General features: G+C 38.6%; 1 protein-coding gene across 1 annotated transcript in view; it reads left to right on the top strand.

Annotated features, from left to right (window-relative positions):
- WWC2 (WW and C2 domain containing 2) overlaps positions 1-27,607 on the top strand; it is a 98,811-nt gene that overhangs the window by 29,696 nt on the left and 41,508 nt on the right. The window contains exons 2-7 of the mRNA XM_065061251.1: positions 5,062-5,171; positions 18,109-18,312; positions 19,358-19,434; positions 23,373-23,452; positions 26,620-26,749; positions 27,339-27,485. Of these exons, the coding sequence (XP_064917323.1) occupies positions 5,062-5,171; positions 18,109-18,312; positions 19,358-19,434; positions 23,373-23,452; positions 26,620-26,749; positions 27,339-27,485 (748 nt within the window). The remainder of the gene's footprint in view (positions 1-5,061; positions 5,172-18,108; positions 18,313-19,357; positions 19,435-23,372; positions 23,453-26,619; positions 26,750-27,338; positions 27,486-27,607) is intronic.

The following is a 27,607-nucleotide window of genomic DNA, read 5'->3' as shown; positions in this document are numbered from 1 at the left end:
TCTTGTGAACAAGGTAAACAGATGTATGACCTTACTGTATTTATTTATTTTACACCACTATCTTAAAGCAGGGGCTGCCTCTGTGCTACTCCTTAGTTGATGTGTTTTAATGTTGTACTGATGTCCACTTAGTTACTCTTTCAAAATAATACCTGTAATAAAGTGGCAGTATATCTTAGTAATGCCCTTGTTAAAAGAGAATGTACCTAAGCAATACAAAGCTTGTACATAATGTCTTGGCCCAGCACCTGAATGGGAGGCACTACTGTGTTAAGAACATGGTGTTTAGAAGCTGAAATCCTGTCAACAGACTTATGAATGAGCTTCTCGGAGAGAGGGAGGGATTGTGTGTGGGATTTGCTAGTTTACTGAACTGAACGAATAAAAAATATGGTAAAAGGGTGCTTCATGGGCGTGCAAATTCTGCCCTTTTCTACAGATAAATGGCCCAGTCACGACTTTTAAAGTTAGGAAAGTGACAGCAGTATTATTAGTAAAAAGTAAATGTATTTTGTCGCAGCTTCAGCCACTGTAATTTGTAGAAGAGAAAATTGTCTTCCTGATGTAACGTAACTTTCATGCTGTTAATGGATACTGAGCTCAGCCGTAGGGAGCAGTATTGCCTCTTTTTAACTCTGACCTGCAACGTGGAACTGGAGCTTGGTCTCTTTTGCCATTTTATATGCACTTTGGTGCCTGGTATAGTATTCATCCTGCTTAAATTTAGTTACCTTGTATGTGCTAAGGAGCATTGCATTCAGACTCCTTCTGTAGTTACTAGTAAGAGAGGGAAACCTTCGATGTGATCAATCTTTAAATAGATGTGTTGAATCAGACTCTCTAGGGAACCTAAAGGAGTAATTTGTGTTAGACAACTAACTTTTGAAGTTAATGAGATCGATTGCACCCCTGAGTTTTATATAAGAAATCTGTCTTGGGTGCCTAAAGTGAGTAAAATCCACGTTTGGGAGTATATTTGGGATGCGATTAGAAACATGTTTATAGATCCTTCAAAGTCACAATGTCTATTGCAAGTTGCGTAGGAATTGAATTGATTTTAAGATTCAACTTGAGCACCAAATTCAGGAGTTCTAGTGAAGAATTTAGAGCCTTTTTCTTCTATTTATACATTCCTTTCCCTGATCAGTTGATTTAAATTTTTACATTTGCTGGTCTTGAGCTGCTGGATCAAAATAAGAATTAAATATTTTGTCATCCTTTTGCGAAATGAGAAATTAGCAGATGCTGATCACATGTTCCTATTCTGTGTCACTGTGCTGACTGAAAATACTTGTGGGGAAGTGCTCAGAGGAAACTTTTTGTGTTACTGTTGTGTTATTGGTAAGTCATCTGTACACCGTTCTATAATGGTGTATGTAGTTAAATGAGCCAGATTCCAGGTAGGTGTGCACGTGGTCCTTCCATCACTGGGTTGCTCTTGTTATAATAGGTGCTCATTCCTGCACATCTAAATGGTAACTTGTGTTTTGTCTTCTCAGTTCCCAGAGTGTGGAGAAGAGGTATATTTTTCAGAACAGGTTCTGTCTAGAAAAAGTAATAATGCATTGTAAGAGAATATAAATACTGTGTAATGTACATTATATGAGATTAAATGGATGTGAAATTTAGTCAGTACAACACTTCATATAAGTGTCATGCAAGATCTTGCTACATGGCAAAGAACATGAGGTCATTTGAGTAGGGGATAATTGGGTTTTAGAGAAAGTTTTCAAATGCGTGTTGAAGTTGTTATAGAAGTTGAGCATTGACCCCAGTTATAATTGAATTCAAAACTACAAGTCTTGACTATAGGTCAAGCACCACACAGCAAAGGAGTTGTTCTTGGAAGTAGTTTTGAAAGAGACTTAGATGAACCTGTTCATAATTCTCAGGTGTTTATGTACCTCTTCCCCACACCCTCCACCACATATATTAGAAATCACAGTGTATCAGTCTTACAAAATTGATGCAAATAATTCTACCTGAGTAAAACATGTCAAGCTGTACTCACATAGTCCTTCGGAGTGTGGGTAAAATCAGGTCTTGAAGTATCCTGAGGAGGTCAGTGGTGCTGGTATCGTCTGCCTTTAGAATAGAGAGAAGACCAAATTGCTGAGTTACCTGTTGATAAAGCAGAGTCATAATCATAATATGGGTAACCTCTGGTTCAGTGTTACAGTTTATTTAATCCTGAGTGGATTCTGGAGAAAAAAAGAGTCAGAGCAAGAATGCAGCATTACTCTTGCATAGAACAATATGTTGAAAATAACGTGTGTGTGTGTGTGTATATATATATATATATACACACACACATATACATATGCATACAGATTTTTAATAACATGCACATTGATAATCTCAGATCACAAAAGTGTGAAATAATACAGTGGATTGTCCATATCTTGACAGAAATATAGCATTCACTAGTATATGTAATAAATTTCTCATTTTTTGTGGACCCCAACCTTAGGAAGAAACCTTTCTTCTGTGAATTTTTGTGGTCTAGGGAGTACAGCAAGCAAGAAAGTGCACAAAGTTGTCCAAATGGAACAACATTGCACTGACAGTCCATCAGTCTTTAGTTATGTTTCTGTTTCACAGTGTCATCAGCCTCTTTATCAACTTCAGATGCACATACAGACTCTTATAGGTGTGGCTGCAGCTGCAATAGCAACTGTTAATGATAACACATGTATCAATGTAGAGTCTACATTTTAAGATCTTAGCTTAACTTTATATTTCGAAAATGTTAAAGAAAAGTGTGGATTTGAGGTGGCGGTACAGCTTCTGAATTTGCAAGCTGTATTTGTCTCCTGTGTTTCCCAGGGCATCTGTGAAGTGATTTGCAATAGCACAATTATATACTGTTTACATAATGGAAATACAGAATTCTTCCTGGTTTTCTTAAGAGTAGCTACTTCTTGTTACACATGCCTGCTGCTTTTTCTCTTGATCTGGGGAGTACACTTCTATCCGTATGCTGAAATTGGACTGTTGCAGCCATATAGGGTTAAGTAGATAAAAATGTTATATATGAGCTAAATGCTAATAAATTAGTCTTCACTTGGAAGGAGTTCTATAAAGTTAAAAAAAATTAAAAGTGCCCATAGCTGAGAATACTTGAGCTTAATGATATGTATTAACCCCCACACACACCTTTTGTTAACTAATTATACTTCACAGTATACTAAATGTGGACTTTAACTCATCCTTTTCAGAGTATTAACATTCTTTAAGAACATGTAAATTGATGACTACAAATGGAAGAAGAATTATAAACCACCTCAGAATATCAGTGCCCTGAGACACAGCACTTAATCCTCTACTGTGGTGCAATAAACCTCATTTTTCTTGGGTCATGGTTAATTAATGTAATGGCAGTCTGTCTATCATAGCTTATTATGTCACAGATAATGATCTTCACACAGACAAGATTCCTTCAGTCCTTGCTCTCAGGTATTATTTCCTTTCCAATTATACATCTCGTAACTCTCTTTGCTTTCAACTTTTGTCTTGCTAATTTTCTCTTCCATTTTACTTGTCTTCCTGTCATGGTGATCTCATCCATTTGCCATATGTATTTTGAAAGAAAATATTGTTTATGTTGGGACAGTTCTGAGGACTCAAGGCAGTCTAATATCACCCTGTGCTGATTGTTGCTCAGTTGTAAAAGTCCACATCAGGCTCAAAAAATCTTGTGCTATTGAAAGACTGGAACAAAAAATGGAGTCATAGGGATGTAACACTCTTAAGTAATTTTGATCTTGTTATGTACAAACCTTTTCGTGTTTTAAAAATCTGTTCAGGAACAGTTTTCCTGACATGGTTCAGATCTTAAGGCTGCAATGTCCAAGAATGATCCAGCAGAGCAGAACTTGTCCAGTACTGCCTGTATTTCGGGGCCTCTGTCTCCCTCTTCTTCTTTTGTTTAAGGTCCAGAGTAAGTCACTCAATTAGTTTTCCAGGTTTTTTTAGTGTCACTTTAATTTATGGAATGTCTGGGATGAGAGAGCGGCTGCTATTCATTCTCATGGTGTCTGATTTCTGACAGGTGATAACACCTGGACAGCACATCCACATGGCCAGAGTGGTCTGTGGTCTCACCTACAGAATGAGCTATAATAGCAATGAGTCAGTATTTGATTAAAAATAAATTGATATGGAGCGCAGATGAAAAGCCAGGATAGTACTGGGATTATATCCTTCCTGTGGAGGTAGTTTAAACATCAAGTCTTGTGATTGTTGCTAAGTGAGGTGTGCATTTTTGATGAAAGTTGAATGCTCATGTAGAGTTATAAATGAATTTATTAGATATCATCTGGGCATGTTTATGCTAGTTTGTTATGATTTCTGCTAGATAGTGTTTTAAATATTTTTACTACTTGAACTACAAGACCTGTGTTTTGAGTTAATGTTAAAACATTAAGGCTAAGGATGACACTGAACTTTGTTGTTTTTTTTTAATTCGGTTTATGACATGTTTTACGAAAATCCACATTTGTAATGTAATTTGAGGTGGGACTTCACAGCCAGATGTGCCCTAGTAGTTGGCACAGGTTCACATGACTAACCAGGTTTACCAAGGGGCTGTTGCTTTTACATGATTGACGCTTCCTCTGAGCGGTCATGTCCTGGGAACTCTGACATGGGTATCCGTGTTCCGTCCGCTGTGTGCTGTGGACAGCCTGGCCAAAGTTTGATTGTGTGCATCGTCATGGCTTCCAAAGGCTTCTCAGAGCAGCCTTGCTCGGAGCAGTGCCGTGTCCGGATTTAAAAATGAATGTCAGCAGTGGGAGAGGATACAACAGTTAGGCTTGGCTTACTACTACAGACCTGGTCTCTCCCTAGAGATCACTGGGAGGTTTAATGAATTCAGAAGGATGGAATAGAGGAAAAACAAACCTAAAGCCTAAACTTTAAGAGGGATAAACGATCTTGCTCCCTTTTCTCCCTGCTATATTTTTTTAGCTTCTGTCTTAATAGGTATTCATATGGATAACAAACATATGTATGGAAGAGAGAAAAGCTATACCATTAATTAACTTGTTTCTTTGGTTTTAGGTTAACAAAACCCTTGTCATTTGCGGATTGTGTTGGGGATGAACTGCCGTGGGGATGGGAAGCTGCGTATGATCCTCAGATTGGTGTATACTATATTGATCACATCAACCGTAAGTATTTTTCAATTTGCCATATTGATTATATAAGAAGGCTCATCATGATTTAGAGTTTCCCAAGTAGCTTTTAAAGCATGACTGAGAGTACGGAAAAATTTTGTGAGAGAAGTGGAGTTAAAGTAACAATTTCTGATTTTCAGTGGACAAACTACCCCATTTGTGTGCATGGGTTTGTTGGGGATGGTTGCAAATGTATTATAGCTGGCTCAAAATTCTTCCTATCACTCTTCATCTGTTGCTGTGGAAGAAGTCCATGTAATGTGTAGTAAATGAAGATAGTTTACTTCTGTTGGTATCTGTAAAGTATGTTATGTTTGGTGGCTATTAAATGTTCAGTAATGCACACTGGCAGAGAGAGTCTGTATGAGTAACAAAAACTGGCTTCAGTCTAACTACTGAAAGAAACTATTGTGGATAAGGTAGTAAGGAGTGTGTGGGCTATTTGTAAAAGGGTTACAAGAAAATCTGCTGATACAAAATGACTACACCTGATTTTACATATATTTTTTATTTGCAAGGGAATTATGTCTAAGCCATAAAAAACTACAGCAAAATTTGAAATACAATGCTTGTTGACTTATTGAAATGAATATATTCCTGAAAGCATTTTAATCATCTTTTTATGGGTCTGTTACTCCATATTAATTGACAAATTCCATTTGAGATCAATACCTGAATATAGGTGCCTGCATCTGTGCTAGCAGTGCTGTGTACTTAAAGAATGGTAAGGTGTCTGTGGCCACGTGAGATGCTTAAGTTAGCAAAGCCAACTGCATGAGGTCAGCAGGTATGGCATGGACAATAAGAGACCAGTGGTCTTTTGGAACAAAGGTGGAGATGAGGCTCATTACCCTATGGCATTCTGAAATGTATGGACAAGTGAATCAACTCTGAGATGCTTAAGCTACTTTTTCAGTCAGTAGTTATATGGTCAATACAGCCTGTGTAATGTAAAGTGTGATGTAGCTGCCTGTTTGGGTGACTGCTTTGAAGAAGAGCTGATTTTTGGCTTTTTTGGTTGGGTTGGACTGGGATGCTGATAACCAGAATGAGACATTAGACATCTACTGTGCTTATTGAACCACCTGCAGATAGACACCTAATCTTGAACTGAATCCCATCCAGTAACCTCAATTGGGGTTTTATAGCCCTGCTTTATTGGAATAGCAATGGGAATCCTCTGATCTTATGTGTGGTGTTAAATGTTTTTGAACTTTAAAAAATTAGGGACATACCTGGTCAAATTCAAAAGGTGAAGAAAGAAAAGGATTTCCTTCTGGGTCTAAATGCTGTTATAGAAGGGAACTTGTCTTTAGCTTCTGCTTTGGCTAAAACTATAAAATTTAAAGCTATAAAATTTTGAGCAGGCAATCCACATTTCTGGGTGTTTTGAAAGTGTTTTCAGATTGCTACTCTTCGTCACTTTGATAATTGTGCTCTTTTATTCCATACATGCTCAAAACTTTTTGTCAGTTCTAAAAATCCCAGCCTTTTAGTTTTGTTGCCTTAAAAAAAGGGGGGGGATTAAATATTTTCCTTATGGTTAAATGCTATTTCTGTGCATTGAAGGTGAATTCCTGAACACTACAAGCTGTTCATGGGTTGAAGTTTTGCTTCACACATGTGTAAACTCTTGAGGCTTGGACAGCATTGTCCTGGAATTCTCTTAGACATTTGTTAATATGCTGCAAACACTGATGTTTTACTTAATAGAGGAGTTGTGTACATCCATCTGTACACATCTTTCTGTGGCTGGGCCAAATAAGTGTGATTAGCTAGGTTTCTTTATATTATGTTACTATGTGTGATGGATGACAAAGTGGTATACTTTGATATACTTGAACTGTTTTCCATTGATTGTTCGGTTGTGCATTTGGTTTCTGTTACAGTAACATACACGTTGCATTGTAGCGATTTAAATGAAACTTATTATTATGTAAAATGGTGTATTTAAGTTTTGTGTGCTGTATTTTGCAGTGTTCTGGTGAGAGTACTCTTGAGTCAATGCCAGGTAAACTGCTGAAGTGTTTCATGAGCAGATCATTTGCCTGATGTGCCAGGTGTGGAGATTATAACTTCTGCTTCATCTGACTGGAGCACATGTGTTGTTTTGATGCTATTGAAATCTTTGGTATGGCAGTCACTAATAATTAGGGAGGGAAAAAGCCTTTCTAGAGAGTGTTTTTTGCACCCGCTTACTGCTTTATTAGCAGTGCAATAATTCAGATGTGTTGAATACGCTTTTTGGATTTGAAATGTTAAAATACTCAGAACAATGGGTATGTTAGAATGAGGAAGATTCCTTTACTCTTTTACCTGCATCAGTTTTGATTTTGTTAATTCTTTCTTTTATTGGACCAAGAAGCTCAGTGAGAGAGAAAAAACTGCACATGCTGGTAGAAGGACCAGATGGGTAGATGCCTGAAAAACAGGTTGGGTGACATAGAATTTTAGGACCATAAATGGCAGCTTGAGGGATAGTGCCCTAGGAAGAAATCTGCTCCCACGTATTAAGTAGGGAGAGTTGACTAGAAACGTTTCATGTTCACTGCCGTCTGACTGGATTCATTTCAGCAAAATGTTTGAAGGAAGGCCCATTGATTCTCTTCTCTTGCATCCCATAATTAATTACTCTGAACAGCTTTTCTATTATCTGCTCGTTTCCCCCTTCCTTCTCTTCCCCCTTCCTTCTCTTCCCCCTTCTCTTCTTATAATGTCAATTCTTCAAAAAATATTTAAATCAATGCATATTTTTAAATAAAAATAAATATTTTCCCGATCTGTGTAATTACCTGTCTCAGTCCTTTACCTTCCCTTCTCCCATACGAACCTGAGAAAAGCCTGTTTTCCTTAGCTGCTGGGAGAAACTCAGTTTCTCCTCCACAGAGGGGAAGAGTTGGCTGTGAGCAGTCTGCAGTTGTAAAACACTCCTGCAGACGTGAGGAACTTGCTTTTGGTGTCAATATGTCTAAGTGTAATTTGTTTGGTTTTGTCATCACACATTTTCTATAATTTTATATATTTGTATTAGGTTTGGGGGTTTTTTGTTTTGTTTTTGTTTTTTTCAAATACGGTGTTTGTGGTTTGTTTTTGTGTTTTCCTAGCTCTTACTGATTGTCTTAGAGCTTTCTCATGATCCTTTTGGATGAGGTAACACGCTTTGAGAAACACTGGCTGAGGTCATTACCTTCTGAATATATTACCCCAATTAGGAGTTTTAATGTGATGCTTTCAGCTTCAAGGGAGACCAGATTACGGGCCATCTGGCAAGGCAGAACATGCATATGATGTGGGTAGCTAATACCATAAGAACCTAAATGCTTACCCTGTGGTTCAGTAGCACCCTTTGTAAGAAGGATGACTGAAGGGATATTATTTGATGGTCAGGGACTGGGGTGTTCCTTTTGTGCAGAATCCGTCTTACTGTGGTTTGGGAGAGTCAAAAATTTTTATAGCTTACACTATTCACTCTTACAGTCATTATTGCTTGTATCTACTCATGTATTTATCTACTTCAGCTGTCAAATTTGCCAACATTTACTAATTTTGCTAAATAACATCGTCAGGAACTCAAGGCAATACCAAAAATAACACAAACCTATTAATCTATTTTGTATATCTACAGGCAAAGTCATCACTTTCACATTTTTCCAATTCTTTTGCAGGGTTTTCAACGTCAGGCGTTAAGTGGCTAAGATGCAAACATTTATGCTCTTAGAGCTTGGATTTGCAAACACTTTTAAGCTGATACAATCTCTGAAAGAATTGGTCCTGCTCTATTGCTACCTCTGGCCTTTTGTTCTGTTCCTGCAATGTTTTTGCTTATACTGGCATGAACATTTGCATGGCCAGACAGTGAATCAGATCAGGGAGCTGATTCGAGTTGAAACTAATCCGGTATGGAAAAAAAAAAGTTGCTGTTTGTTCTCCTTTCCACACCCCTATTTATGCAAGCAAGAGAGGGAAGGTGACCTGGGAATGCGAATGGTCAGGTGGAAGAGACAGGGGACAGCTGCTTTTTATGGTAGCACTGGTTAAAGGTATTTTATACAGCCTTGAACTTCCATCTGTACAGGTTTGCCAGGAAGCAGTTTTGACTCTGAGGCAGTGATTTGCAGGTGCACTTCTTGGGTGGTGGCAGCTGATGCAGCTGTCATTGTTTGCTCTGGTTCCTGCTCCCACATTGTCTCAGCATGAGGATGCATAGTAAACGCAGACAACGGGGAAGCTCTTGGCTTTCTGCCGCGTGTGAGTTGTCATTCCCCTCCTTCCCTTCCCCACAGCCGCTCAGGTTTTCTCATCCAGATTGTTGCGTGGGATGTGTGTAGATAAACAGCTGTGGAGGTAATGGGAGCAAGAAAGGGAAGCTTCTACTTCTGGCTTGACATGAGTCTGTGGGAATCCTGAGCTGGGTAGAACAAGTTCTGTCTTGCCTTCAGCACCCTACATCTTCCTAAATAATTTATCCCCTTTGCAAGTTCTTATTTTCAGGCTCAGGAGTAACCAGGCAAGTGGTTTTCTTCGTTGCATTGGTCTAGTTATCCTATCAAACACATACTCTGCTTTTAGCAACGTTTAGTGACAAAGGTAACAGGAACCGAATCACAGTATTTAAAAGATAAGGATGGGAAGCAACAACTACTCCTAGCCCAGTTGTATTTCAGACCATCACAATTGCTTTCTTTTTGCCACTCTGTACTTTGTATTCAATATGGTGATTTTTCTCCCTGCCCTCCACCCCCAGAACTTTTCTTCAGAACAGAGTTAAACATTTACCTTCTCTGCTTCTGCAGCTGCTCCACACTTAGTTTTAGTTGTCCTCTTTGGAAGCATGAATGCACTTTTCCCAGGGACTGCATTCTACTACTGTTTTGTCCTCAAAGAAAAAGAAAATTGGGTCAGAGTGATGCTAAAACCTCAGGAAGCATAGAGGTAGAGGGATTTGTGTTTGCTTAGCTTGACCATAGAATTCACTGGAGGTCTTCATTTCCCCACTTGGTTTCCTTTCTTCTGAAACATTCAAAGCCTTGCTATTTACTTACACTATTTGGCACTTGTAACACGATATTATAACTACAGGTATTCTATTTCTTGCTGTAATCTTAAAGGCTTTCAAGCCAGTTTGCACCTGTGAACTGGTTTATCTAACATGGGAATTTTTGTAGATAGCCTGACTCTTCTCTACTCCAGCCTGGGACTGTAGTATGTCTGCATCTCTGAAAGTATGCCAGACTGCTTCAGACAAGGGAGAAATCTGAAAATCCCACCATGAGTCAGCAGTTACCATTAACTTGAGGGAGTCAAATGATGTATCATGATCATAAACGTGCAGTGTTTGTTCCCACAACCCATCACTGTCTTCTAAGCAAGTGGTGACATGCAGGCATTTGGAAAACAATTGTGAAGCCTCTTTACTGTCAGCAAACACAGACGGTGAAAACCTAAGAGCAGTATATTTTATCTTGAATCTTATTTACAGGAAAGTATCTTCTCTGCACCCTGACTACTGGAAGGGATTAGGGTAATCTGGTGCCATCCATGCTGGCTGCAGAAAGAGAGCTCGAGCAAGGAAGGCTCTGGATTCAAGATGATTTTAGCTGCTGACTTTTATGTAAACATCATACTTCTCTGTTTTTCTTATGTCTCAGTTCTGATTGCCATAGCAGTAGAACATTACCTACTTACTGGATAACATAGAGCAAAATGCTCTGAGTTTCTACTGCATTTGACTGAAATATATAAGCATATGCTACCCAATACCTAGAGAAAACTAATGTGCTGTAAGGATAACATACTTAATATTTCTTCGTAAAAATTTCTGAATAAATATTTCTTGGAAATCTGCTCATGCTTGCACAGTGTAGCTGGAAAATTTTCTCTCGTTACTCAAATTCAAGCACAGAATCATTTAATGGAGAAGTGAAGAAGGTGTCTGGTAGAGAGGAGGCATTTTTGTGTGCAGGCTCCGTGGCAGGAAACAAACTGTGGAGAGCTTGGTTGAGAGCATACTCTGAATAACCTAATTTTCCTCCATGTCTCTCTTTATAACCCATATTCCATCTTATTATGTGGTAGAATGTGATTTTCTATGAGTATCCAGCAATGTGTTAGATCATTTTTAAGACACTGTGTATGTCGTCTTGTTGGGCTGCATGGTCTTACTGAAACTGCTGTGTCTGTAACGTGCTATTCTTTATGTACCCATTGAACAAATATATCAGTGTGAAGTGATGTAACATTTGTTTGTGAGTTCTTCCTCTAATTTTTGGGTATGAATTGCCCTTTTTTTTTTTTTTTTTTTGGAATGTGAATTGTAAGTATTTTTAAAAGTGGGGGGAGGGGGAAGCAATAAGGACAAAAAAAAGGCATTCAGAAAGCCTCTGGTATGTACACAATAAAGTGCATTCCTTAAGCTAGTCAGTAACACTTGGTTATTCTCCCTGAAACTAGTGCTGGTACATTTGCTCCTTTGCTGTTCATTAGGACTTGCATCTTAATTGCCTACAATATTTGTTATGCCAGTTGAAGTACAATAAAGTAATATTTGCACTCTTTTTTTCTTAAGTGTACCTTTTTCCGATTGCAGGCAAGAAGTACTGGAGATTTGAAAGCCAGTTTGTTTATCATGAAACGTGGGATATACTTGTAGAATAAACATATCCGCAGGGATTACATAACATTGTTGATAAAATTGCTGTCGCCACCCGGCACTGAGCTAACTCGCATTATTCTGTGGTGGTTGATAGCAGACACCATTTTTCCTCTTCTGATGTTTTATGTTTGCACCATCTTGAAACATTTTTGTGCGAGATACCGTTGATATCTTGATTCTCCTTTGCTGCGGCTGGCCTAGTTTGGCTTGCCCTCAGCATGCAGTAAGCTGCTTCCCAAATATCCCCTCCTCAAACCACCTCTGTAGAGCAGAATGTAATCCTGTCACAGCAGAGACATGGGGGGCTGTTAAAAAAACAGTCTGGATCGAGCTTGCACACTTTTTTGAGCCACTGGGGGTCAGGAGGAGCACCAGTGATGAGCTATTTGGTTTGGGGTTTTGCAGCCTGTGTTACTCGAAGATGGGATTTTGTTTGGTTGGAGGTAGTAGTCCTGCAATTATTATGCAAGACAACCAGAGACGTCAGGTGTAATGGAATTATCTTTTCATCACATACTATTTCAGGCAGAGATATTGCCACCCTGACACAGAGTGCCTGGCTGAGCTGTGACATGGTGCAGCCCAGAGCACAGCCGGCTGTGTGGCCAGAACGTCTTTTCGGGGCTCAGCCACTGCAGTTTTGCCACCTCTTGTCTTGTAGCCCTGGTTTCCAGGTCTGGAAACTTTCCTGTAAGTTGTATATGAGGGAGAAGGTGCATGGTATTGATGGGTAGATCCATATTTAAGATTCTAGTGGATGAGCAGATCCGTAAGTGGGCTTGCTGCTGCCAGCAAAAAAGGATGTCTAGTTCCTTCCCCAGCTGGATTCCTCTTCCTTTATACTGGCTCATTTAGATCTTTGGTGACATGGCACAACTCACCTAACCTGCCAGAATGTGATGTATCTTCTTTTCATGTTACCTTTTGGAACCAGTGAGTGTTTGGGTGGGTTTCGTGCTTTGTGCTGGGTTGAGCGAGCACCAGAGACTCTGCGAGACAGAACATGCGAATGTGTAATGTTGGGGAGTGTGGGTTGAGGTGACATGGTGGAAACCATCCCTGCCAAAAAGGAGGGCTGTTACAGCAGCTCCAGCTGTGGCACACAATGTCCTGTTGCTTTCATCCTTACAGATCTTAGGTCTCTGGTCCTTGTTTCTAACCAGGTCAACCACTTTCCCTTGGAATAGTTGCTCTTCTGAGGTGGTGATTCTGCTGCATTTACAAACTGAAAAAATACAGTCATATGTTTAAAAACGTGAAACTCCTCTCTTCAGGGTGAAAAGTATGATGTCACAATTTTGTCTCCTCTTGCTATGTGTGTATCCTCAAGTAGCAATCTAACATCTCCAGCATTTTTTTAGTGGGAGCCCTTGAGAGTATTCATGCTCTGTGTTGCCTAAATGCAACGTGTGTGACCGAACACAGTTTACATGTGGGTCATTCTTGGGCCAGTCAATGCTATTGTTTTGTTTGGCAAGGGGAGATGTTGGAAAACTATTGCTTCCACATATTGTTAATCCTGTAGTAAAATGTCCAATCCTCTCTTGTCTAGCAGTAGGGCGTCATGGACCCATTCCCTTCCCTGTGGGATTTTCTAGTGGGATTTTAATTTCATTTACTTTAGGGAAATACTGCTGATAAGGTAATAGTTTCCTTCTGTTCAAGTAGACTGTAAAACATTGGCAGAGCTTCTTGATAGCAGCAGGAACATAACATATGAAAATATCACATTTAAAAAAAATGGCATGCCTGACTATTGTCTGTATCCTATGTATAATATATATCTTATGTATAATTACACAGAGCATGCATAATGTTGATGCCATTGAAGCAAACTCTAGCCAAAGGAATAAATGAAACTCTCAAGGTGTAAAGTCAGTCCTGGCATTTTGGCTTTGAGTTATTGTTCAGGCCGAATTCTTTGCCGAATTTAAGTGCATCAAACCTGGCTGGCAGGGAGCCAGGAAGGGTGCATTTCACAGGGGCAGTGTTATTAAAGCCAGCACAGCTCGCCCTTCTGAGCTGCAGGGCTGCAATCATCTCAGTGCACAGGAACGTCCTTGGGTGGAGCTTGTACGGTCCTGCTGGGCGAGACCTCAAGTGTTCTCCATCTCACAGAATTTCCCCCCAGCATGGGTAGTCACTCAGATCTTTAAAAATAGGAGGAAATACACTGCTTATATTTTTTTATGAATCTATTAACTATGCACCTCCAGTAATTTGTTTAAAGTTAAGTCAATTGGTTTTAAATCAAGATCTCTTAACAGAATTGGGTAATTTTGATCTGCAAGTGGCTTTACCAAATGACGCTAAAACAAGTTAAATAAGGAATGTGTAACCAGAATATGAGGTGCACCACCATTCCCTCATCCTGTTAATGTGGATTATTGTGATTGGATAGAGAAAGTTGGTATGTAATTTTTTTTTATTTTTTATTTTAATCTAAGCAGTGCTTTTGATAGAGCCTGATGTACAACTGTAAGTTGTTTAATGATCCATTTTAAGGGGATTCCTTTAGTTCATATGTAAGTTCATGCCACAGAAAACCATAGCCAGTATATCATTTTCATTTTCTGTACAAGAAACAACTGAATTCTTGAATTTAACTGTCTAGTGATGCAGAAAGTGTTGGAGAGGTCATGCTCGGTGATTTGTTTGCTCTCCACTGCTGATGATTGAAGTCCAGTTAGCAATTTCCAGAACAGATAGAACCCACAGCTCTGGCTGGTGTTCACAACCAGTGCTTACTCCTCACCTGACCAGCAGAAACAACATCATCTCATCTGTCTGGTAAGCAATCTGTTTGTTGCATGATTAGTACCTGCTGCAGATGAGGTTGTAAGGCATCCTATTGCAGTCACCAGTGGAAACATGTATGTGCCCTAAAAAAGGGAATGACACCTCCCAAGTTTGTTTTACATCAGTTGTTGAATAATAAGGGTAGGAAACTGTTTGGATGTTCTTTGTGGTTTAAATCACATTCTTTGGTTTAAGCGTGAAGGGCTTCACACCTCATTTTGAAATGTTGAGCAAGCTGTTCCCTCAATGATATGCATGTAACTATCCCAATAATATTCTTGTGTATACAAGTTTGACCTTAACAGCAGGTGCTTAAAACATTCTTGTCCAAGGAAAAAAATCCTTACCTTTGTGAGGTTTTATTCTGAGAAGTATAAATATTTGGTTTTGAAAAAACTCTGCTTTTAAAAAATTTTTATTGGCTCTTGGAAGATGGATGTGCTCAAATGAACATGCTTTTCAAAATGCAGCACTACGGTACCAGAAATATTATCCATAGTTGTCCTTTTTTTTTTTTTTTTTTTTTTTAATCTGTGGGGTAAACCTACTCATTAAAATTGAGACAACTGAAAATTAGGGATGAACAAGCAGATGGTGCTGCTACGCAGGCACGTGTTTATAGTTATACATATATCTGAACAACTTGGCAAACAAATTATATGCTTTTTTGAGTTTTCCGGTTCATAATATTTAAGAAAAATACTCCAGAGCCTTCTCTGCTTGGTAAAAGTTGAGTAACAGTTCTGCGATAGTCATTCCAGTACTGCTTTGCTTTTTCCAGAATTATGTATTTTCCTAGCTGAATGTTCCTTCCAAAATGAAATACATGCAGATAGAATAGCTGAGAATAATTTGACCAGTCAATGTACCTACACGGGCAAATACCCAAACCTCAGTACACTGCAGTTAACAGTGTGCAATTTTTAAAAACCAGGGTCACCTTTAACTCCCTTATGACTCTTAGTATAAAAGATTTCAGCTCATGTAATCATAGTATTGTTCTGCACATGCAGCCTGGGGAAGCAAAAAGAAAATGTTTGGTTGTATTTGTCAGCAGTACGAAATGATCTGCTGTTGATCAGCTTTGTCCTTCTCTTGCAGTCACAAGGACAGGGCATCTGTAGGCCACATTTTAGGACTCTGCAGGCTACATTTGGTCTTTGGGCTGCATGTTGAGCAATCCTCCCTTAAAACCTACAAGGCAATTACCTGCAACATGCTTGAAGATGAGACCTTCCAATCTTGTAAGATTATTTGGTGGCTGCTGGTTGCACTCGTAAAACGCAATCACATCATTACATTCTTGTAAAAAAACAGCATAACTGCTTTTATCCTATTTGATCATTGACCCATGAGAATCCTGCTTCATGTTCTTCATCCGGCTCCACAGAAAAGGACACCTCTGGATACCAGCACTTCTTATCTTGTGTAAATAACTGTGAATGTAGAGGTGTGTTAAAGTACAGCAGCAATAAGCGGCCACAGATGGGGACATGTGTTGACCATTTAGGAGAGAAAAGGGACCAATTTGCTTCTTTGTGTACCCGATATCTTTGTGGGAAAGAGCAGGTAGCTATAAACTTGGATATATATATGCGTGTGTCTGTAACTGTAGTTAGTTTTTTGGGAGAGAGTGTTCCTGTTGGGATTATTGGAAAACCAACTGTGTATAAAGCTTCTCTGCTTTAATCTTTTATGAACTGCACTTGGTTTTACATGATTTATGCTCTCTATGTATCTATTTTGTACATCTGAGAAATACCTTTCCCAAGTATAACAGAAATGCAAAGGCTTGTCATGTTTCTAAGTGGGGGAGTGGGGTGGGTATGCATATTTATTTGTTTTTAAAAGCATCAGTAGTTCCACAGGCATTGTCAGTTCAGGATTCTGCAGGATTAGTTTTATGTGATGCTCCTTTTTATTTGCTTGTCTTTTGTTTTATGTGATAGTAAGACCAAAAAAGGCTTTTGAGAAACTGGTAGTCAGGCAATATGGGAAATTGTTATTAACCAGAGCCTGTCCTGATTAGCTTTGCTGTTACAAGATCTTTGTTCAGCTATGGAGCTGAAAGAGTGCCTTCTCCCCAGGAGTGCACTGCAGCTGCAGGTGAGAGCAATCAGGTTGGTTGTGCTGCAGTTCTTTTTTCCCCCATGCCTTCAGCCACATGTTCCGTTTCCACACACCCCCCCCAACATTGGTTCTCACTGTAAAGCAATTTAAAGAACTGCCACTAAAGTGGCAGAAATCTGACCCAGAGAATAAACTTACCTCCTCCTTTTTTTTTGCAGAAAAATTCTGAAGTAAATACTCTGCAATTAAATACTTTGGTACTGAATGTCACTTTTTATCTCTGATCTATGTAGATTTACAGTATGTAATTTACAAAGAAAATGCAGCGTGGTGCATGTTTGCATTTAGATTTCCAACTTTTCATGGCTATGTCTTATGAGAATGTTTTTGTATTTCTAGCTTTAAAGGAAGAATATTCATTGTACAGCTTCAAAAACTGCTGAACTAAGTCAGGAAATACTAATGATAAGATTGAACTTTCAGCATTAGCTCTTCCTCTTTGGATGCTTACATTAAAAAATACATAAAAATCTTAAAACCTATAATTAGATTGATCTTATCACATACTTTCTTAATATTTATCACTTCATTATGTCTAATCCTTTCGTCTACACATTCTATGTAATTCTGTCTCCTGTATGGCAATGGTTGACCTGAAGCCCTTTGCCCTGTTCCAGCTCACTCATTGATGTTGCCTGGGCAGTCAGTCGGAAGCAGCAGACACCTCAAAAAGGCAGTTTGGTCCCGTGTATCTTGGCACCTGTCTTTGGTGGAGCCAAGTGCCCTCTGAGGGTGGCCCTTGCTGTCTGTTGACCGCAAAAGAGAGTTCTGTCTTAGCTCTGATACTTAGCTGTGGCCAGGGTAAAGTGAGATGAGATGATCTGGAGAGTTAATACTCTGGTAGTTCAGTTACAGGGAAAGTTCAGAGAGGGAAAGGAGAGAGATAACTGCTATAAAACATGAATAACATATGGCTGTAAAAATTAATGAAGTGGGGAGGAAGGGGGGTTGAAAAAATATAATAGCCAGGATTACTTTTCATTTTTGTTCAGAAATGTGTTCAAGATGTTGTTGAAAGACTTTATTGATTCCATCATTTCTGAGTACTGTGGTGCAATTTTCTTTTTCTTGAGTTTTAGGATGTTATTAATTCAAGGTTGAAGATGTAGGAGTGATCTACATAAGCATTTACCTGTTGTACCCTAATTCCTGGTTTTGCAATTGATCCCTTAAATACTTTTCTCGCACACGCTATTGTGGCAAAGAAAAACTTAAAATTGAGTATCTGCTTACCAAAGACAAGCTATGATTTATACTTCTATAACTGTGGATTACAGGCAAAGAAACAATTCAGTTGTTAATGGATTTCAGCAGAGGTCTCTTTAAATACTTTCTTTTTTTCCTATAAAGAAACAACACAAATAGAAGATCCCAGGAAACAATGGAGGCAAGAACAAGAGAGGATGTTAAAAGATTATCTTATGGTAGCCCAGGATGCTCTGAGTACTCAGAAAGAGCTGTACCAGGTGAAGGAGCAGAGGCTGGCACTTGCACTGGATGAGTATGTACGGTTGAATGATGCCTACAAAGAAAAATCAAGCTCTCGTACAAGCTGTAAGTACAGTAGAGAATACAATGTAACTTCATTGATCCGCACCTTGCAGGGGGTCTTGTTTCTCTTTAGGATGAGTTTTCAAGGTTTGCTGTGAACACCTTGTACTCTGGCTTTTTTAGAGATATCATCCCTACTTCTGTTTTTTTTTTTTTTTTTTTTTCTTTTTCTTTTTTAAAATATATATAAAGATATTCTGCTGGAGAGAGCCCTCTTCTCTCTGATACAATTGAACTGCTTTGAACCCTGGTTTGGAACAGTTGGGTCTGAAAACTGTTTTTCATGCAGTTTGTCAGAACAAAATTCTGCCAAATCTAGGTTCAAATAGGATCTCTTGCACCTCATGATGCATACTGCAATGACCCAACTATGTTGACAGCTATCTGCAACACACCAAGGAGGGAATTTGTTGCTGCTTTATGAGAATAGCATACAATGATTTTGTAGCCTGTGTGCAGTGATCAGGGATGAAGTAGAGATACACGTAGAGGTACATACTACGACACTTGGCAAGGAATTGGCATGCAGTAAAGTGCTGTCAGAGGCTTGTTGTTGGCCAAACATCTCTCTCAGAAGCAGGTGGTGTGATAAAAGTAACATGTACAGCTGTGGAGGAACTGAGTGGCAGACCTCTGAGGCTTCTGAATAAATCTGCTGCTTCTCAGAAATCCCCTTAGGAGGTTACAGCTTCCAGGAAGAGGTGACCATGAGATGGCTGAGCTAGAAGAGTGGGAACAAAAAGCAAGGGAAAGAAGGCCAGGGAGAATGAGGTAGTACTTTAGGATCCTGGGACAGGCAAAGGAGGAGAGATACCAAATAATAGTAAGGGAATAAAGGGGGAAATTTTGATTATTCATTAATTATATCCATCCTGCAATGCTGGCTACTCTATAACAGGCTATATATATATAATACTTTAAATATACATATATTTATATATATGTTTCTGCACTTTGTACTTTTAGATCAATGTGGATTCATTGAGGAAGGGACTAATTAATTATTTAAAAGTACTTAAATATTTGTCTTTTTTTTTTTTTTTTTAAGTATTCTCAGGCTCCTCATCAAGTACAAAGTATGACCCTGATATTTTGAAGGCTGAAATCTCCACTACAAGATTAAGGGTGAGAGTGATTAACTTATTTATTTCTATACTGTGTGCAAAGTTTATGACTATGGAATGCAAAGCTTAATCTAGCCAGAGGCATCCTGTACCCTGATACAGAAACCTCCTAATATTCTCATTAAATACCACTCAGAGGTTTTTAATGAATTTTTGGAGCTCTTTGTTACTTTCAGGTAATCCATTTTGGAGTAATTTTGACAGATAGTCTAGTTAGATCTGGTTTAAATAAAGCTGATAACTATTTTCACTTGTATGCTTTTGTTTATAAAGGAAGAATAGAAAACCTTAGGTGAAAATAGAAAAGTAGTAGGCCAAGGTGAGCTGCAGCTAGATGACTGTTTTTATGCAGTTTGTCTTCCGTGAGAAATGCACCATGAACTACATGAACTGCCTCACAAACTTATGTTGGTTTAAAAAGCACTTTTCAATAATGGTGTGAAACTTCACTCTGTTTTGTCAAAATGGAAGAGTTCAGATCAAGAATGAGTTTGTGTTCATATTTTCAAATTGCTGCCAAACAAAAATCAATTTGGTTAACTCTGTCCAGTATGGTCGCTAACAGACTCCATGTAAAGAATTTTCATTCACAGGTTAGTGTCTACTGAATTAATTGTGAATAAGGAGGTGGTGGTGTGGAGGGCATTTAAAATCTTTATAGGGAGTGCATTTATTTAAGCTGTGGCATATAATGCTCTATGGATAGCCTGAGCTTTTGGTAGTTTGTAATGAAAAAAATTAGATCAAACCACGGAGGTTAAAAAGGCAGCACCTCAGAGCATGGTCTTTTGATGATGGCTGCAACACAGACACTGCAGTACCGACACTGCTGGAGCAGGAGCGGTGCAAAGCAACAGCAGTTTCTCAGCTCTTCCATTGCCCCCTCCTGGTTTCCTCACAGACCAGCACTTGTAGAAGCTTCCCAGAGTAACATCCTTCCTCCTTCACCGGGAGTAAGAGTTATGATGAGGAGTCTTAAATAATTAATGTTTAAAAGGAACTGTGGAATAGCTCATTCAAATTTTAAAACCCAGTATAAATCAGGGAGGATGGAATAGACCGTAAAACTGGTGTCTGGATGTTGCCCTCCTGACTGCTTGTACACCTGTTCATCCTTACCCATCTCAGTTTGTAGTCCCTTGTCCTTTAAGGAGAAGGGAAGGTGGTTAGTGAGAAAAATTATTTCAGCACTGGTGGAGGTGGGAAGAAAAATTTTTAAGTTTAGTAGGGAGAATCAACAGCAGTAAAGACCCTGTCAGGAGCAAGAATGAAAAGACAAGGCAAGAGCTTCTTTCTAAAACAAGTGGAGCAGTAACAGATGTTCTCTTTGGCAAGGGGATCACTAGTATATTTGGGAAATTAACAGTGTTCTTGAAGAACAAAACACAGGACTGAATTTAAATATAGTCACAAGTCAAAGAGGGGAAAACTCAGACATGGTCCTGTGCTCAGTTTTTCCAGTGGCTTAGATCTGTTCACCTCCCAGCTCAAGATGAAGGAACACTGGATCATTTTTTGGCTGCAGATTTACAATTTGTCTGTTCATTGAGAAGAGCAGGTGTGTTAATCACAGTAATTCATTTTCTGGAGGTACTTTCCTCTCTTCATTGTTCCTTGGAGTCAAGGAACCCAATATCCTGCTGGTTCCAAACACCTGATTTATTGGCGTTGCAAAGTCCAAGTTGCTTATGTGCCTAAAATAGGTGACCTGAATCTTGTCTGCAGAGTTTAGAAGGGTGCAGTCCAAGAATATCTGTGTCAGCATAAACTGTGTTGTCATCCAAAGGCACTGGATATGAAAATCATTGAGGTAAGAAAAAGGGGAGCCCTGTGATTCTAGGACTGGAAAGTGGTTTTCACGGAAGATGGCAAGAGAGGCATGACTATTATCATAGTTTACCCTTATTGGAATGTTTGAGGATGCTTGCTACTGTGCCACCTTTTGGCATTTTACACTATATGCATGTGTGGACTTAATGGGAAACAAAGTTAGTCATTAGGAAGCTGCTAGCTAGCTATTTAGAATTTGCACATTGTTTAGTGAACTATTAGGTCAGATGTACTAAACCTGTTTCTCACACTGGCCAAGGCTTTACTGGTATCATCAGGTTAATGGTGGCTGAAGGGGGGAAACTTGGCATTTGAGGAAGTTCTGAATGGGCCTTTGGCCTTTTCCTTGTTAGCTGTGCTTAATATATGCGTGTGGAGCCTTTTGGATAAATGAATTGCCTGTTGTGCAATAGGTTGTGGAGAAAATATGACAGAAATCAGACAGCCGTTAAATGAAATAAGCAGAAGAAAGACCTTTCTCGTTAGATCAGAATTGAAGGATCTGATCCTGCAGTGGACTTTGGGGCTTTAATTAGTAATCAGATAATTCAAACAACACATATATCATCACAGTATGTTTATGCATATGCAGTGTGTAGGGGATGCACCTTTATAAAATAACAAGGGGGGCTGTTGCTGTTGTTCCCTTAGTACTTGAGCACTGAGAAGAGCAGAGGTTTAGGGCAGGAGCCCCCTTGAAGGTGCGATTAGGAGGAGGAAGCGAGAGGCCTGTCAGGTGACTGAAGATGATGTGCAGAAGCAGTAGGAAGGGGTTGAAGGATAAAACAAGTGAAGAGTTGTGAAAAAGTGGGAATTATATGAAAGTTTTGAAGGAGAAGACAAGGAGCACGAGAATAGCTTAATGTAAGTATGATGCAGTAAACAGAGTTTGTATTATGATGTAGGTCACGTCCTTCTAGGATAATGTGCCTAACTCACATTTCTTTATAATGAAATGATGATGAATTATGGCAGAGGACACTCAGAAGATGATCTTGAGGAAAAACATAAGGGTTTCTGAGAGATCCAATCCTCTAAGTTGAAATCAAGTGTGCTTTCTACTATTGCTAATAATTATCATTTCTGATTTAAGAAAAAAAAAAAAAAGTTATGTGTGTTTCTGAGAAAAGTTGGGACTTCTTCATATTTGACACAGTATTTTACCTGGAACACAGAGGTGATATCTGTTCATTTTCTATAACCTTGATCAGAACACTTAAGAGATTATTCTTGGGGTTTTTGTGCTAGTGAAGGAAGAAATAGTTAAGGAGCACTGAATATGTACTTAAGAGACATTGCCTATTTATCATGCTAACTATTCAGTATGGTCAAAATAAAAACAGTTTTCTCTCAAGCAAAGCAACTGGAAGCCATATTTTGCAAAAGCCTGGAACTAACCCCTCATCTAAAGAACAGATATTTTATAATAAATATTTTATAGTGTATTTATATTTGCTAATAGCTGAAATAGCAATATTAAGATCAAAAAGCACAGAATATGCAAATTTAGGGAAAGCAGGGAAGGTTTTGCCAGAGACATTTCTATTTAATCGAGGTGCATATTTGTTATCCAAATGTGTTCAGTGTTTGCTGTCTTTCAGTGAAGCGAATGTGAATCATATATTTAGTGATCCAGTGTCGGTAAAGCTTTATAAGAAAGGATGGTTCATAGGAAAAAAAAAAAAAAAGGAGTTCACACTTAGTCTTTTACAGTCCAAATGATTCGAGAGCTTCCTGGAATGAAAAAGTGAAAATATAATAAGCCTGAAAATAAGCAGGCATGTCCCTGTAGGACAGTTGGAATGCATGCTTAACAAGTAAGGAGTAAATTACTTGTTAAAGTTCTCTCAGGTTTAATAACACAGTGTGGTATTGATACAAATAAGGAATGTGATTTAATCTGCTTGTGTCCCTTTAATACTAAAGCATGTTGCCCATAGACATCAGGAATAGAACAGATCCTTTTGTTCTTAATATGTGTCAGCAGAGCAATCTACTCTCTTTTTTTGTCTCATCTGATGTAGAGAATACATTAATTGTTCAAAGCTATGTGTTACGCTGTTTTAACAAGAGGAATTTTCTAACTCTTGCTTTGATTTAACACACAAGGTTAAGAAGCTGAAGAGGGAACTCTCTCAGATGAAGCAAGAGCTGCTGTACAAGGAACAGGGCTTTGAAACACTGCAACAGTGAGTAAAAGAAAATAGTTGAAACTGACCTAATTAAGTCACCTGATTTTTTTGGCATGGAATTGAATCCATCTTATGTGAGAGAATTATTGGAGGAGAAAACGAGAATCTAATAGCTCTTTTTGTTGTAGTTAGGAAGCAGGAAACCTGTAGAAATGGCAAACCTATTGTGTAAGTGTTAACATGAGAAATCTGGTCCCCTCCTATTTTTTTCCATGAGGTAGGTTGTGTTGCAAAAAGGTAGAAAGAAGGACAGTGGTTAAAGGTTCTGAGGAAGAATTTAGCTGCTCTCTGTGTCCCATTTAAAATTTTTTTAAAAAAGGTAATTAGGTCTTTCCTCCTTCCCACCTCTAAGATCAAAAGAGAGACAGAGAGGAGAGTCTTGTTCTTGGAGGTATAAATGGTGCACAGCTGTGTAGGGTTTGAAATGAGTCACAATTTCACAATTTGAGGATTAGAGACCTGACTTTCTTTGTTCCAGTTGCTGGGATGCCTCGTGTCCAAAGGGCTGATGCTGAACTGGGTGAGCATTCTGGGTATTTAATCAGTTGGATTATTAGGGAATGAATTTTTTTCAGTCTGAGCATTCCCTGCTGCTCCTGACTTACAAAGTTGGGCCCTAAAATATTAGACATAGCCGGAACTGTCACCACAGAGAACTTGCTGCAGAGGAAGCCTTGCTAACAAGCTTGTTTTCTTAACTAATGTGAACAGAAATTTATTAATGCTAGTTGTTTTCCATATTGTGGCATGTACCCATACCTTAAGGATACATTACATGCTGAGTTGTGTGCTCTTAGTACACCAATTGCAGTAGCAGGAGCAATGTTTGCAGCATTAATGTAATATTGTCTGGATTCATTTACCCTTTTTCTCAGGACCTCCTGTGTATGGCAGCGTTCTGTCAGATAAGTAACAATTTTTGTCCTGGAGAGCTTGCAGGATATATAGGAAGATTGACAAAAGATGGGAAAAGTGCATTTCTGTCTTCCAGGTACTAAAATACAAAGTGATGTGCAAAGGAAGACAGAGCATCTGTCCTTGAAGCTGAGAGATTTGGGTTCAGTTCCCAGTCCTAACCAAAATATCTTGTAGGCTGTTGCCTGTGTATTTTAAGATATCAGTTCTGTACAGTAGGATTTTTTTTAATTGGGAGAAAAACATTTCTGGTCCAGGAAATGGCCACTTATAACTAGATATGTGAAAACAGACAACAAATATTTTTCTGCTATGAAGAGTTTGAAGTCAATTTGGAACTGAAAACCCTCAGCATCTTAGGAGGATGCCAGTCAACTCTCTATCCTCCTTCATTTTGACTAAAACAGAAATGTAAGTTTTGTCGTTTAAATATATAAAGGCTAGCAAAGAGTGAAGGGAGAAAAGGATTGTTGATTGAATTTATTTGTTCATAAATCAGATTCATTTGAAGCAAAATTTAGAAGAAGAAAGACATATTGATTCCAAAGCTTAAGGTAATAAAAACTCGTGCTGCTGTCCCAGGATTAAAGGTTAGCCAATCATGCTGGTTTTATTATATTAATTCAACAGTGAAGTATTGTTTCAGAGCAGCTTGCTCACAAGCCATTTTGATAGGAATCCAAAGCATGTTTCAGAAACTGTCAACAGCATTCCACAGAAACACAATGGACATTTGTTGTTAAAATTCAGTCAGCCACTTTCCAACAGTACTAATCCCATTAATTTAAAACAGGAAGATGAAATATCTTACATGTTAGAGATCTGTTTTGTCCATCTTAATTATCTACAGAGTTAAGCAGTTGTGATTTGAATGTGGCACATCATATTACTTGGCAGCACGTGGTGTGTTACCCAGTTGTTCATTCATGATCCCAATTGTTGGCATATTCTGTATATATTTGACCTTAGCAACCTGATCAGTTACCAAAAATTGAGTGTTGTCAGACATTGAGTGCATGCCTACCTAGGAAAGGGTTTGAGGAACTTTCAAGCTGAACCAAATATATCCTTGAATAGAAATCTGAGTGCTGAGTCACATAGGTAATTTTGTTACAAAAATGCAGTTCTAGTTGTCAGAAAACCAGAAATGTGGAGAAAGGAAAACAGGCGTGCTCACAGCTTAAAATGCTGCTTTAGAACCTTGATATCTTAGTGCACAAAACTGGAAGTAAAATAGAATACTGTTGCAGGTGTTTTGTGCAAGCTTCTGTTCTTGCAGGGGTTGCTCAAGATAACTTTTTTCATTCCTGACTCACAAGGTTAGTGTCTTCTAGCTAAGATGATGGAAGATGATAAAAACAGAAAACCAATTGCATTATAAAATAATTTATCCTCTACTTGATACTTGACTTTTGTGAAGATGGCTGTTGTTTTTAATTTTGTGAGGCACAGCTGCAGTCATTTCTATATGCTGTGAAATATTCAGTTAAACCAGAGGTCAGAGAAATGTGTTTACAAACCTTACTTCTTGACGTAAATAAGGAAATGCTAAAATGAAATATCTTTTTATCTATAAGTTTGGGGGCTTTTTTGTTTTGTTTTTACAAGTTACAGTTTTTAAAATCATTGATAGTCCAGGAATTCAATAATAAATTGTCCAATGAAAGACAGATGGTATTAATTATCCAGAGATTTTGTGAGTAAAGAGAGTCTGGTGACTGACTGAGCGGAGCAGCTGTTGTAGACTGTGTAGTGCCTGGGATTATGGTGAACGAGAGGGAAGCTGTGACAAGAGTGGAGCTGGTTACGCTGCTTCTCTGCAAGGCTGATGAGCACCAAGAAACCTGCCTGTGTGCCCACGTCAGGATGTGGGTCTGGGTAGAGGAATACCGCTGCTTTCTGTGAGGGTCACGGACAGTTAGTGGTATGCCAGGTGTACTCAAAAGCTGCTCTGCTCTCTGCTGCAGAGAGCTATGGTGGGGATGGGAACTTTCATAGTCGTGTCAGCAATGCTGCTGTACTCATGAGCACTGTGTGTGTGTTAGCTTGACATTTTTCCCAATGATTAAATAGTAAGTATTTTAATTGTGATTTCAATGTCCTTTTTCCTTTTTGCATGTCTGTTCCAGGAAATGCTATCTCTTATCTTCTTCCCTTCTGTTTCCTAATTATGCTTCTGCCTGAAGCTGAACAGCAGAGATGTTACTATTATTTTCTGTATCCAGTTTTAATAGTCTGTATTCCCACAGAATTGACCAAAAAATGTCTGGAGGTCAGAGCGGGTATGAACTGTGTGAGGCCAAAGCCATCCTGAGTGAACTGAAGTCCATCAGAAAGGCAATAAGTTCAGGGGAGAGAGAAAAACAAGATTTAATGAAGGTACTTTGAATGGTTGACATAAATATTTCTGTGGATTTGTTTTAACGCGAATAACTTTCCTGATACTAAATACTTAGTATTTTTTACTTTTTAAGCATTTCTCAAAACTCTTTGAGCCAAACTAGTATTAAAATCAGTTTTCAGATGCGGCAACTGAAGCCTGTAACTTTCCCAATTCAAAAAGCCACTATATGTCAGTCAAATAATACAAGTTTCTGAACTTCTATGTAAGGTACAATGCAGATGTTACCTCCAAAGCACTACTGAAAATATTAAGTGGACAAAATTGAGGTCTGTTTCTGTGATGCATGGGCATTTTCTAACTCAATGAAAGTTTTCCAAATGGAAATGGCCCTATTTCCTTTCCTGAAAGCAGATTTTTTTTTTTTTTTAATCAGCTAAGTATTTGATTGTTTGACAAGTTTAAAAAGAAAAGGGCACAAAACCATATGAGTAGCTTAATATGAAGTAAACCCAGAATTCTTATATTCAAGTCTTCTATGTAAACATCTTTTGGAGATAAACTGGTATAAACACAGTAAAGTACAAAGGAACTTTAACACCACTGTCTTCTCCGTTTCCTGGACAGAGTCTTGCAAAGCTAAGAGAGAAATTCCATCTTGACCAGACCATTGGAACATCTCAGCCAGACTTGAGTTCCAGCTCTGTAAACTCCCAGCTGTGTTTTTCTAGACAAACTCTGGATACAGGGTCTCAGACTGACATTTCTGTTGAGGTGAGCTTTCTTCCAGTGTGACAAATGTAAAGAGAAATTGAATCAGAATGTCGCGGTTAATGGAACTGGAATAAAATGGTTTACTGTTGCTGATAGGTGTGTGTGTGTGTGTATATATATAT

This window comes from Columba livia, chromosome 4 (assembly GCF_036013475.1).
Source record: "Columba livia isolate bColLiv1 breed racing homer chromosome 4, bColLiv1.pat.W.v2, whole genome shotgun sequence".
In the NCBI taxonomy this organism is placed as follows: Eukaryota; Metazoa; Chordata; class Aves; order Columbiformes; family Columbidae; genus Columba; species Columba livia.
The sequence above is the reverse complement of the archived record's forward strand: the minus strand, read 5'-3'. Positions and strand labels throughout refer to the sequence as shown.